The sequence below is a fragment of the Ostrinia nubilalis genome, chromosome 8 (assembly GCF_963855985.1).
Source record: "Ostrinia nubilalis chromosome 8, ilOstNubi1.1, whole genome shotgun sequence".
NCBI classification, from domain to species: domain Eukaryota; kingdom Metazoa; phylum Arthropoda; class Insecta; order Lepidoptera; family Crambidae; genus Ostrinia; species Ostrinia nubilalis.
Window position 1 is genome coordinate 7286030 of NC_087095.1, and position 14140 is coordinate 7300169.

General features: G+C 40.8%; 1 protein-coding gene and 1 long non-coding RNA gene across 2 annotated transcripts; one reads left to right on the plus strand and one right to left on the minus strand.

The window, feature by feature from the left end:
• Positions 1 to 2339: 2339 nt before the first annotated feature.
• LOC135074155 (uncharacterized) lies at positions 2340 to 2995 on the plus strand. Its single transcript, XR_010257761.1, has 2 exons — positions 2340 to 2468; positions 2657 to 2995. It is a non-coding gene; the product is annotated as an uncharacterized LOC135074155 (long non-coding RNA).
• A 10311-nt stretch (positions 2996 to 13306) lies between these two features.
• On the minus strand, positions 13307 to 14140 carry LOC135074174 (uncharacterized). The gene has a single exon (XM_063968477.1). It carries the CDS (start codon positions 14138 to 14140, stop codon positions 13307 to 13309), a length of 834 nt encoding a protein of 277 aa, XP_063824547.1.

Below are 14140 nucleotides of genomic sequence, written 5' to 3' on the forward strand. Positions count from 1 at the left end.
TTCGCCCAACCGGTGACTAACAAAGGCTTTGTATTTACGAGAATCACTCCTCACCCAAGCAAGAACGGTCTTTGAATCACACCAAAATACCCTACGAGAAGCTTGGCCACGGTGTTCACTACATAATTATCGTCCCAGCTAATCTCACACCAAGCAAGGCTGCCTGGAGCTCTAGTCGAGGGATGCTGGCTGACTTTAAGGGGGCTACTCTAGACTTGCTTCCGATCAGGGCGAGATGAGTGGTACCGTCGACAAATGTAAAGCGCCAGTACGCGACGCATGCATAAGCTATTAGCTACCTCGCTCGCATCTGTGAACACGTGAAGTTCTTGGGTTACACACTTTGCGATAAGTTTATACGAGCGAGGTATGCTTAAAGCGTGAATCGACTTTATGCGACGGTACCACCCCTCCCAGAGCTCTCGCTCTGAAGGAGGAAGCAGAGCGTCCCAAGAACTTACTAGCCGCCACGTTCTTTGAAACAGGATCTTACCTCGAGTCACTATGGGTTGTAAAAGTCCCAAAGGATCATAGACACGCATGAGGTCTCTAAGAACCTGACGCTTAGTAAATTTTGAAGGCAACGGAATGTCAATATCAATTTTAAAACCAAATGTGTCGTCTCGAGGATTCCAATGCATCCCCAAGACGCGCACATCTGCCTTTTTCTGTGCACCCCCATCTAAATTGAGGTCGACATCAGTGGTATTGGTTTTGTGTAATTGAACAGGGATAAATTTCAAAGCTTCAGGGGCGTTGGACACCCAGGATCGCATCTCAAAGCCACACTGCTGGTGCACAAATTGCACATCAGCTGCTAGACGCGCTGCTGTATCTAAATCATCGCAAGAACCCAAGAAATCATCCATATAATGATCGCGAATAATAGACTCGGCAGCATTGGGATACTTATCCTGAAAGTCTTTAGCATTCCTATTTTTTATATAAATAGCCGTGAATGGGGAAGCTGATGCACCAAATATTAAATATGACATCCTAAACTCCTTCAGCTGTCCATCCGGAGAATGCCAAATATACCGCTGGCAATCTCGATCCTCCTCCCTGATCTTAATTTGTGGAAACATCTCGCGTATATCGCCATTTAAAGCGATTTGACCCTCGCGAAACCTCATCAAAATGCCTAGCAAAGATTGTAACATGTCAGGCCCAGGGAGGATGAGCGAGTTGAGACTGACGCCCGAGGATGTAGCCGAAGCATCGTGCACTATCCTTAGCTTACCCGGCTTATTCGGGTTAGTCACCCCAAAATGGGGCAAATACCAGCGGCGCGACGACGAACTTGAGTTACCATGGCTGTCATTACATTCCTCCGCGTAACCTTTCTCAACATATGCTTCTATGTTCACCCTGTATAATTCGGCGTACTCTTTATCTTTTGCAAAACGCCTACGTAAGCCTTCAAACCTAGACAAGGCTAGATGATATGATGATGGAATATTAGGTTCGTCTTCGCGCCACGGCAGACCGACTTCGAACCTCCCATTTTCGAGCCTACGTGTTGTTGTCTCTAATATGCTAATGGCCCTAGCATCTTCCTTGTTAACTTTGTTTTCATGTTTGATGCCTAAAGAGTCTAGTTCATAATAATACTTAATGAGACTATCCAGTTTATTGTCTGACACGTGATTGAAAGAATGGGTAAAAAAAACGCTGCGTGGCACCTCCCCGAATACAACCCAACCTAAAGCGGTGCGAGTGGCCACCGGCTCATGCGCGTTGCCCACTCTATTCTCCCGGGAAATCAGCAAGGGCCAATCCGAGGTCCCTATAAGCACCTTAGGAGTCGCCATGCTAAAGATCAAGTCTTCAGATAAGTCCCGGAGATGATTGAAATTCGTGTCAGTAATCGTTACCTCCTGAGGTCGCAGCTTTAAATTAGGAATGGCACGAGCTTTATGAACCCGATACGTCTCATTCCCGTGCTTTCCGCGAATATCAAAGTCAATGAATTTGACCGGAATGTTACTCGTTGTGCCAGTGATTGTATCAATAGTCATACTTTCCTCGATCCCGGTAACACCTAGCTGCTCTGCCAACTCCGAATCAAGGAGGGTTACCGTAGACCCATCATCTAAAAGAGCGAACGAATTTATTTCGCCTTTTGGGCCAGAAAGTACCACTGGTACAACTTTTAAAAGTATATTGGATGCACACTCGCTTTTCGGCATGCAAGAATATGCGGCACCCGAACCTGCGTGATTCCGATCCATAGAAACGGAATTTGATGACAACTCACTGACTTGAGTCAAAACCTCCTTTGAAATATTTCTTTCTTTTTGTTTGTCAAAAGGATTGACAGACGTTGATGTCAACGGAGTTTGACTGACGGGTGACATGACATTATTTACATTATGAGTTTGTGATTGTGAAAATTTACATAAATGCAGAAGTCTATGATGGAATTCTTCACATCCGTCGACTCCGCATGGCTTGGCCCTGCAGTACTTGTAATTGTGCTTGCCCCTGCGTAGACATTTTGAACAAGTTTTACTTTCGCGAACCCATGCTACCCGATCAGACACGTTTAGGGCTACGAACTTCGGGCACGTCTTGATTCCATGGTCTCCGGCAGCACAATACAAGCACTGCAAGGGCCCCCCATTGCCAAGTGATGGCAAATTTGATGGTACTGCAGATGGAAACGAAACTGTGTGATGATGAGCCTGTGTAATGCGGAACGGATACGAATTACTGCGCTGCGGATATCCAGTATGCTGTGGTGTCGTCGCCCTAGGCCTGTCGCCTTGATGTGGAGCGTTGAAGATGTCACACGGGCCGAAATTCGCTTGTTTATCGGCTTCCACCTCCAGGAAGCGCGCGAAGACTTCAATTTGCGGATGACCGGGCAGGCAGCGCTCCGCAGCGTAGTCGCACCACTTGCTTTGCAGTAGCGGGGTCAATTTTGACACTAGAACGTGAATAAGTTCTGGTGAATGTATGTAGGGTGAATTATTTAATAAATTGACTACACTAACGCAGTTTCTTACTTTGCTAGCAAAAATAGCCAATGCATTAGGATGAGTCCCAACTTTTGGTAGGCTTCTTATTGAATTAAGTTCATTAAGAACAATTTGTTGAGGCCGAGCAAAACGCGACTCTAAAGAAACCATTACAGGCTCGGGGTCAGAAGCACATAGCAAGAGGGCAAGCACCGCCTCTTTGGCATCCCCGCACAAAGCATTGCGTAATCTTGCTATGTTCTCGCCTGCACTGAAATAGGCTTTGGTGTCATGGAATGACCGCTTAAATAAAAGCCAGTCCGAGACGTGGCCGCTGAACTTGGGAAGCTCAGTATTGCAAGCCTTTACGTTCGGTTTAGCCAATGATACCAAAGCTTCTGCCAGTTTCGTGATGTCACTTACCGGGGCCTTGCTATCGTTACCGTTATTGCCTTGCTGGGGACACGAATCACAGCGCAGGGCCTCTTTATGCAGCTGGCGAGTGATCTCCGGTGAACGTCGTGAGGCGTCGTGCACCTGCTCCGCAACCGGGGCAGGATGCACGGAAACATCAACCTCACCGTGTCCACACGGCAAAACCTCATCGGGCGGCTCGCTAGCTGCGACTGATGCTGCTCCTGTAAAAGTTCTCTCAACCCAGTCGGCTGTGGCTCTGCTCCTTGCACTGACTACTTCCTCTGCCTCAATAGCCGCGACAGTCGCTTCAAAAGTGGCGTCTGCGGCCTCCATTGAGTTATAATGTACTACGTACTAGAGAAGACATGTCAACTAGACTGTTTCTGGCACGCAAATAGGTCCATGGACCGAAATTCAATTAGTATGTGCTCAGCGGTTGCTGTGACAACACGCTTGAGTGCAGTTTTGTTTTTTGAAATATGCCATCCTATAGACGAATATACTGTTCAAATAACTCCAGATACATATTAAGTAAAAATCAAGGAATGACTTTTTACCATTAAGTTGTACATTTATGCACTTTAAAACACTAATTTAATTTTAATTTGTTAATTATAAGGCGTCACCGCGGCGGCAGCCATTTTACGAAAATTTCAAAGAATAAAAATCGCAGACTTGACACTGGCGCATAAATTAGTATACGAAAGGAAGGTTAAATACAGCAATAAAAAGATTTTTTTAAAGATTATAAGCACTTTGTATTGCAAAAATTACTAATAGTCCCGTCCAGCCCCTTGTGTTAAGCTAAATAAGCTTGGGTTACGGGTGGGCTCACACAATAGTCGTGCGGCATCATGGATCAAACTTGTTTGAATCTCACTGCTGTTGTTCGTATGCGACTGGTTAGTTAGTAAATCACCCTAATTATTGTCACCTAGCTCACGAGATAGGCTAAAATTATAATAATTGTACAGTGTGTCTGGTCACTAGTGTCCGACCCGTTAGGGCGCAGTAATATGATCAATTTAATCGACAAATCCAGTATTAAAAAATTACAGCTATTTTAATTTTTTTAGTTGCTGAGTCCGGATGGATTCATTTATTTACCAAATCTACCGATGTACAGGACCTATGAGTATAAAAGTGATTCGTTCGACAGCTGAAAAAGTAAGCAATACGTTGTCATCAAAAGCTTCCATTTAAATTTCTTAGAAACACTTGAACGTAAAAAAACGATGCTTCTTTTTAGATTTTTCAATGTTACAAAAAACTAGAAAGTTTTACATTTTTAGATGCACTAAGTCATTACCTAAAAACTGATATACCTTGGCTTTAAATCAACTAGTCTAGGTGCTAGCTACACAGGAGATGCAGCGGTGAAAAGGAGAGGTGGGAATAGTCCCGTAACTTCTACCTCACAGCTATTATACGTGTACTCAACCACTGAGATAGTTAACAATAGGTTCTGGAATGAAGGCGTGGGTCATCCCTAGCTTTGTTCCTACCGTGACGAGTGGGAATTTTCCTAAAATCTCAAGATGGACTGACTGAAGATAGCAGGAAGACGCTGGGTGCAGGCCACTATCAACTGGGCGATGTGGAAATCATTAGAGGAGGCCTTTGTTCAGCAGTGGACGTCCAGTAGCTAAAATGATGATGACGATGTTTCCTTACAGTATCCAATTCAATAGGCAGAAACTAAACGTAAACGAAGTGTCGCCTCTGTAATGGTATCATTATCTATAACTCATAATATTTCGTGCGCTGTTGGATGACAGTTTTAAACTAGAGATGGGTAATTTTTTTATCGAATTAGAAAATACCAGATTCTCAAGGCGATTATCGATTACATTAGATTTTAATCGGGAAGAAAAATAATTAATGGCTTAAGCATCAGTATGAAGCCCATACGCACTTGTAGCACAAGTAACACGATTAGCCTCAGTCCCCTCAGTTGTGAATTCGGAATCGCCAGTTGTTATTTTAAAATCGCATCACAGAGTGAAGTAACTAACACCAAAAAACGGCAGAGCGAAGTGATTTCGAATGTTTCAACTGCCACGTTTTGTCTAGGAGGGCTAATTATTAGTTTAAGGGAGGGACGCTTAGATTACATTACAGGAAACGCACAATATAATAAAAGAAAATAATGTAAGTCGCTGAACATTTTTGCTATTGAGCACCATGAAAATTATAAATAACACAATTTGGTCGATTTTTTTTTTCACAATCGATTCATAATGTCTATGATGAGGCGACTGCAGGAACGTCACTATTCGCGCAATCCTAGCAATGAAGTACGACATTTTCTGGTGCAGATTTTATCGCCATAAATTATGTAACTTGATAGTCATGGATTTGACTGACAGCTGTCCGTCAAATTCCCGCCCCGCACCCCGCACTGCACATATTTTGTTCGCGATGTCTGTTCTATACGTACCTAGTAATATTACTTCAATGGCGGCCTCTCGCTCAGCCGCCGCGACAGCTGCAGCCTCCCGCTTCGCAATTTCGGCAAGATGTTGTTTGCGAGCCGCTTCCGCGGCCTTGAGGCGGGCGACTGTTGTGGCCGATGACGCAGAGGATGAGGAGCGAGCCTGGCTTTTGGCCTCACGGGCCTGTGATCTTGTAAGCATTTTGTAGCAAAAGAATTTAGAATTTTGAAAAACTGGTTTTTAAATCAGATCCGGCTCGAAACAGAATGTTAGCTACATAAATGGAAAATGCTCAGCTTAAAATACGAAACTGTATTCAGATCACATAAAAAGCACAAAAGGCAAAGCAACAGAATTATCCAAAAACAAGATGGCTAACACCGTTGCTAGGCTGCCGTCCATAGACCACAGCCTAGCACCGGTGTTACCAGATCTGTCGCCAACATTTTCTTGCGAAAACGTGTTGAGTTTGTCGGATAACTTCCAAGAAGGATTAATATACTGGATATAATATAAAATACTTGCCTAGTAACTTATTATAACAAGGGTTTATTGTAATATTCTTATACCAATATAAGAATATTACAATAAACCCTTGTTATAAGTTACTAGGCAAATTTTATACAAAGAAACTTATGTCAAACAGCCAAGTAGTTAGGTATCTACTTGAATGACCTTATCAACTCTTTAGTTAATATTAGGGTGAAACTAAGTACATAACAGATATTAGATAAGCAGACAATATCGCTTAGATCTACGTCATCTATCCCACGAAGCCTATAATTTATCCATCGGTAACTAGGAGATGTTAGCACGAGTGTTTAGAAAACGCGCGTTATTTTTAACGCTCTATAATACCTAACAGGTAATTTAAATGAATTACAGTGGGTACTTTGATCTCAGCCTATCATAAGAACTTGTTGTGTTGTGATGTCAGTGATTGCAACAGAACAGTGAAAGGCTTTCATTTCAATTTTGAAAATGAGCTTACAGATTGATCCAAAGCACTCACATTTCCTATTTGCATAATCGTTTAAAAAAACGCGCGTTCCAACGTTAAAAACACGCGCGTGGTGTGCAGGCTTGATAATAATTAGTAATCCTTGTGATGAAGTGCTTTACGTCATTGGGCGGGAGTCGCGCTAACCGCCCGAGACGCGGTAAGGCGGGCAATCCATCACGAAGCACTGCAATGTAGGTACATAGATTGTATAAGATCAAGGTGCAAATGCAGTCCTTGAAGCAAAACCAAAAAGCAAAGTTTATGGCCTCACCCCAACTGTGAGGTAGCTCAGGCTATTCTCTACCTACCGCGTATCGGTGGAGGTTTGTGTAAAATACAATTACTTTCAGAAATTGTCAAACAGCCTTTGAGTAGTCTTAACGACTAAAACGTATTAACAGAGTCCAATTTTAATGTGCCTGCTGAAGCACGGAGATGTTATTTTTGTCTATGGGACAACAAACAATTAGGTACATTATGGCCCTAAATAACTAATGGCTAAATACCTAATAGTCATCCATCGATTATAGTGTGTATTCCAGAACATAGTGATCGCCTCCAAAGTGTTGCCAAAAGTCCATCAATGTCCAAGTACCTACTACGAAATCTATCAACACTCCAATCATATGCCTCTACCAGGCGTTTCGAATACGATTTCTAAATTGAAATTCGCCTGTCATTTTCCGATAAGTAATTTATTTTAAACATAATTAGGTACCGGTTCCTGGATTCAAATACGGTAAATTCACTAATCGCTCATTTTGAAGTTGCTCTGAAATGGTTCCATGGATCCAATTAAAGTATTTAAATCCAAAAGCGATTCGTAGTAAATCTAACAAATGACGCTATGTCGTATTTCGTTGTAGATCAGTTTATTGGATGATGATTTTAATTGAGTATAGTACCTGCATACTAATAATGAGGTTCATCATCATCATCATTTCAGCCATACTGCTGAACATAGGCCTCCCCCAATGAATTACAACATCGCACGGTTGGTAGCGGCCTGCATCCAGCGCCTTCCTGCTACCTTTATCAGGTCGTTGGTCCACCTTGTGGGTGGACGTTCCACGCAGCTTTTTCCTATAATATTTAGGTTAGGTAAAATATAAAGAAGTAAGTAGATATTTAGTAAGTAATCAAATATTAAACCGAATTGTGGTCTAAAGAATCAGCGTCTTCGTGCATTAAGTTATTAACCGATCTACGTAGCTCTACATATCACTAATTATATTCCAATTTCCATACGCGCTTATTGAGTTATAGTTAGAGTCAATTAAGCGTAGTGCGAAATATAATTACTTAAATTACTCAGGAAGGCAACGCTCAGACCGGCTCCTTATGACACCTTATGGAAGCGTAATATTATTAACTACAATGTTTATGAAATAAGTATGTATTGTTAAATTTTTGGTCAAATAAACATAATCCAATAAATATGTAGAGTCAGTAAATTGAATGAAATAAGTTTTCAGATAGGGTTTCAGCCTAGGATTCAGAAGTTTGTTTTCTCAACAAAAACAAAAAGTTTGTTGTTTCAACTTTCCAATAACTACGAGGTCAAAAATGTATAAGATTATTTTTAAAATACAAAAATCTCAACGTCTTGGTTTCGTTTAATTTTTTTTTATTTTCTTCTATAACAAACCGTTTAGAATAAGTGTTGTTTCAGTTTTAATACGAGTATAAAGCATTTTCCTGGTTTCTGTGAAACAAAGGTAGTACCTATCAATATAAAGAATTATCTAACAAGCATTATTACAAGAACTCTCTAACAATTTATTATTGTACCTACACTTTGCTTGCTACGCGAAGAATAATTTCCATATTAACCAAAAGCTTGTATAAAAGTAAAAGAAAAATAAAGTTTTGTTTACATATTAAAATCATATTGCCCAAGCGTTCATGTAACAACAATAAATGTAGGTTACCAAAAGCGATATGCCAAGTCGAGACTTCGATTGTAAAAATAACAGTGCGATAAGGACAATAATATTTATGCGGCTATAAAATTGTATGGAGCGTGTAGATAATGTCATATTTGTATGCTGTTTCGCAAATGAGTCAACGCTGAACGTTTTATCGGGTGCGGGGTTGCGGCATCCAGGGGAACTGGCTGAATCGTGTCATGCAGGCGAGTTGGCTTGACACGCGCCCAATCCTTGACTATGTGCGCGCGTATGCGCGGGGTGAGTGTAATTAATGAGAGACGACACAATTCTTGTGGTTTGAACGATGTTTATTGCTCCGATCAATCGTATTACACTGACTCAATTTACATGACAACTTATTTAAATAGAAGTTAATACATAGAAAACTTATGTGTGTATACGGCACATTACTTCCCCCTTTGAAAAGGAAATAAAATTAATAAGTATAAAGTAAGTTAAAAAAAACTATGTTAAAAAATTTGCTAAAAATTAGTAACGTTCTGTCCACATTTTTATTTATTATGTTTATCCATTTTATATTGATTTTATTTCGTATACATTGATATAATTTTATTAATTAATAAGTGACGGATTACACATTTATTAAAATTTCAAATGTTATACAAACTCAAAAAATATATTATGCAAACGGGTTTATTAATTTTTATGTCATAAATTACAAGATTTGTAATGTTTTATAATATTGATACAATTTCCGTGAATATAATTTAAAAATAAGAAACTAAGTAATGACACATTAATTTGAAAGAAAGTATGTGAAAAAAAATATAAGTCACATTATGTAAAGAACGTAATAAATATTACAATTATTTTCGAGAGTTTTAACCAATGACGTTAGTGTAGATAATAAAAATATTATGAGTATACATACCATTTAAAATACATTAGTACACAGTAAATACACATTTTGTTAAACTAAAATAGGATAATTTGCTATTTCAAAAATATTATCTAATAGAGATACGCGATTACACTTGTTATACCTACACTGAATTATTACACTTAGATTCACTGATAAATTGACTTTTTCACTGCACGACACAATTTCACTTTTATCCGATGACTTGCGAAGGTGCGTAGCCTTGGCGGCTGCGCCTGCCTTCAGCTCTGGTCGTGGGCTCGACGATGCAGGTAGGAAGCTCTTGGAGCTCCCGCCGCATGTATCTACCATAATTGTTTTTGCAGCGTCTCCATAAGAAATATCCAACGATGACGAATAGTATGACGACAGTTATTGTCGAATACATTTCCATGCTTTGGAGCGTCTGGCGATGGTGATTGGCTTCAGCAGCAGATGCAGAATTTCCAGCACCATTTTGTGCGATGATTATTTCTTCTTTTTCGATTTTGCTTGACCCTTTTCCCATGTTTAGATGAAATAAAGTTGACTGAATATTGACGAGTAGAACGTGACGTGATGTACGTAATGCTCGGGAACGAATAATTATAACGCAAAGCGTACGACAGGTTTGCTGATGCGTCCAAATCTTGTAACTATCGGATTGTTTACAGAATGCCTTTCCTTATTAGGTGAGAGCTCTTCAGACTCAATTGTAAATGCTGGCTTCAAGCGATCTATACTAACAACTTTTTCTGTATCTGCTTGCAATACTTTATAATATTTGTCCGATCTCTCTATGACTTTGAATGGGCCAAGATAAGGTGGCGTTAATGGTTTTCTTATTTTGTCGTCACGTACAAATACGTGTGTGCAGTCTTTTAAACCAGAATGTACGAATATTTTGTCTTGTCTGATTTCTCTTCTAGGGACAGCGCATAAGTGTGAAATTTTCTGTCGAAGGTTTTGTAAGAAAGTTTCGTTTTCAGAGATATCTTGCGTTGACGGCTGAAAGAAATCTCCAGGTAACCTCAGTACTTCGCCATAAACTAATTCGGCGGCGCTTATTTGCGTATCGTCGCGTAAACTTGCTCTTAAGCCCAAAAGTACTGCAGGTAATTCTGTAACCCAATTATCTGTGTTTCCTCGGCAAATTAAAGCTGTTTTGAGCATACGATGCCATCTTTCTACGAGTCCATTCGACTGAGGGTGGTAAGCAGTGGTCCTAATTTTTGAAATGCCCATTTTCTTCGCAAGGTGGCTAAATAAACACGACTCAAATTGTCTACCTTGATCTGTGGTTAGACGTAATGGACATCCAAATCTCGAAATCCAGCCTGAGAATATGATGTTGGCTACAGTCTCGGCTGTGATATCTTTTACTGGATAGGCCTCTGGCCAGCCTGTACCTCGATCCACCATGGTTACTATATAGCGATAGCCATCACAGTAACTTAAGGGTCCCACTATATCCATATGAAGATGTTCGAATCTGTTGCTATGCACGAAATTGCCAAACGGTGATGTTGTATGACGTTGGACTTTGGACTTTTGACAGTTTAGGCAAGATCTTGTCCACTTGGTAACGTCCTTATTCATCGACTTCCAAAAGAATCGATCGCGAATCATGTTTCTAGTGGCGCGAATACTTGGATGACTGATTTCGTGAATCGCTTTGTAGGCAGATATCCGAAACTGTGGTGGCAAATATGGTCGCGCTGAGTCTTTCGATACTTCGCAATATATGGGTATGTCACAATTAGGTAGAAATAATTGTTTCAATTTAATTGTGTTCGATTGCATCATTTCTTTCAGTTGTTCATCATTTACTTGAGCTTTGGCAATTTCCTTGTAATCTATTGGAGATGGCGTTTCTAATGTTTCTATAGATGAAATTCGTGACAAAGTATCTGCGACAACGTTATCTGTTCCAGTTATATGATGAATCGATGAGCAAAATTGCATGATGAAATCTAGATGCCTAATACGGCGAGGTGTGTCATTTTTGCCAACTGAATTGTTCATTAACGCGTAAACCAACGGTTTATGGTCGGTGTACACGATTAAGTTTCTGCCTTCGATGAGATATCTAAAATGTTTGATAGCCATATATATTGCTAACAACTCACGGTCAAATGTACTGTATTTTTGTTGTGCGTCACTGAGTTTTTTGGAGAAAAATCCTAATGGTTTCCATTTGTTTCCTTCTTTCTGCTGTAAAACTGCTCCAGCGCACGTATTAGAACAGTCGGTCATTAAGGCAATCGGTGCGTCAGCTGATGGAAAGGACAAAGTTACCGCTTTTTTCAAGCTGAGTTTACTTTGTTCGAACGCTTGGATACTGTTATCGCTCCAAGGGATCTGTCGCTTATCATTCTTTTTAGAATTGACCAAAAATGAGTTCAAAGTTGCGTGAAGATCTGCTGCTCGTGGAAGGTGTTTTCGATAGAAATTTAGCATTCCCAAATATCGCCTAAGTTCTTGAACAGTCTGTGGTCTTGGGAATTCTGTGATAACTTTTACTTGCTCTTCTAATGGTCGCAATCCTTGTTTTGATATATGAAATCCGAGAAAGTTTAATTCTGATTTTCCGAATTCGCATTTTGCCAAATTAATAGACATTCCGAAGTTATTTAGACGTTCAAATACTTTTTTTAACTGCTGTTTGTGGGTTTCTTCCGAGTTTGTAGCTACGATGACGTCATCAATATATATAAATATATTGTCTATATCGCGTAGTACGACGTCATGCATAAATCTCTGGAATGTTTGTCCAGCATTCTTTAATCCGAACATCATTTTGGGAAATTCGTAAAGACCGAATGGGGTTGTTATGGCGGTCTTCTTTATGTCTTCGTCAGCAATATTCACGTTATGATATGCTCGCTGTATGTCTATGCGTGAAAATATTGTTTTTCCGGCTAGTAGGTACGTACAGTCTTGTACGCGAGGTATTGGATACCTATCGGGTACAGTTATGGCATTAAGTTTCCTGTAGTCGCCACATGGTCTTATATCGCCGTTTTTCTTGCTAACGACGTGCAAGGGACTTGCCCAGCAGCTGTTAGATGGACGACAAATGCCCATTGCCTGCATTTTTTGAAATTCAGCTTTCACACGTTGGTATTTATCGGGAGGCAATGGCCTCGGTTTCGCAAAAATGGGTGCGCCTGTGGTCTCGATGTGGTGCACTACGGAATGGCGAGGAGTGTCTTTAAAACACATCGGTTTAGTTATGTCCGGATATTCACACAAAAGATCACTGTATTCGCTACGTAAGTCTATGGTGAAAATAGAGGTTTGTTGCGATGACGTCACTGTTCCCTCTGAGCGTAAATTAGTCACTGAGTCTATAAGTTTTCGTTTATACACGTCCACCAATAGTTTATAATGTTTTAAAAAATCGGCACCTAAAATAGGGCGTTTAACGTCTGCAATCACGAAAGTCCAGCGAAAGGATCGACGTAATTTAAAGTCTAATTCTAATGTTTTGACACCGTAAGTCTTTATTTCACTGCCATTTGCAGCATAAAGTTTATAGTCACTGCACTGATTTTGATAAAATGGTTTTCTAGGCACTGGTAATACAGAAATGTTCGCACCTGTATCCACCAAAAAATTCAAACCACTACGGCTGTCGGTCACACTAAGGCGGTTCACAGGTGATATGGTGCATATCTCCGCCTGCGATTGCACCTGATCTAGTTTTCCTGACGATGATCATCATTTTTCCAGGAGCACGGGTCTACGCATTTTTTAGCTCTACCACGGAATTTATGATGATAGAAGCAAAGCCAATTAGGACTGTCGGGCGTGCGTCGGCTCTGGTTACGACCTCGTGACGTGGATCGCGATCGCCAACGGTTTCTATTATTGTTGAAATTCCTTGATTGGTTTCTGTTTCTCTCCATGTCGTTAATTTTCATGGTTAGTTTAGCTATTTCAGCTAAAATAAAAGCATGGTCACCGTTTGAACTGGTTGAAGGTGACGCCTGAACTTCGGATATTTGTATGGGTCTGGAGGTCTCCATGACCTTATCAGCAATGGCTGCTAATTTATCCAAAACCTGGACATCGCTGACGGCAAGCACGGCTCGAACGGACGACGGAAGGTGGCTCTGCCACATGATTTTTAGAGTCTCGTCGGGTATTTTGTCGCGAGCTAGGTCTCTCATGCGACGCAGGAGCTGGGAGGGCTTCTGGTCGCCAAGTTCCATCTCACTTAAGAGTTTTTGGAACTGTCGCATCTCCGATTCCTCGTAGACAGTCATTAGGCGAGTTTTCAAGGCTTCGAATTTTCCAGACTCGGGAGGTTTCAGTAGTATGTCGCTAACTTGTTCGACGACCTCCTTTCCCAATTTTGTGACCACCAAGTTGTATCTCGCTTCGTCGCTTAATTTTTGCGGTCCCAGTATCGCCTCGCATTGCACGAACCAAAGTCGGGGTTGGTCACGCCAAAAATCAGGGATCCTTGAAGACACTGTCACTGCTGATAGTTCCATTTTGTCTTCTGGTGTTGCTTGCGTGGACTGCAT

Excerpts from the sequence above, each read along its gene's own strand:
- LOC135074174 (XM_063968477.1), bottom strand. The coding sequence starts at position 14,140 with ATGCAGTCCACGCAAGCAACACCAGAAGACAAAATGGAACTATCAGCA.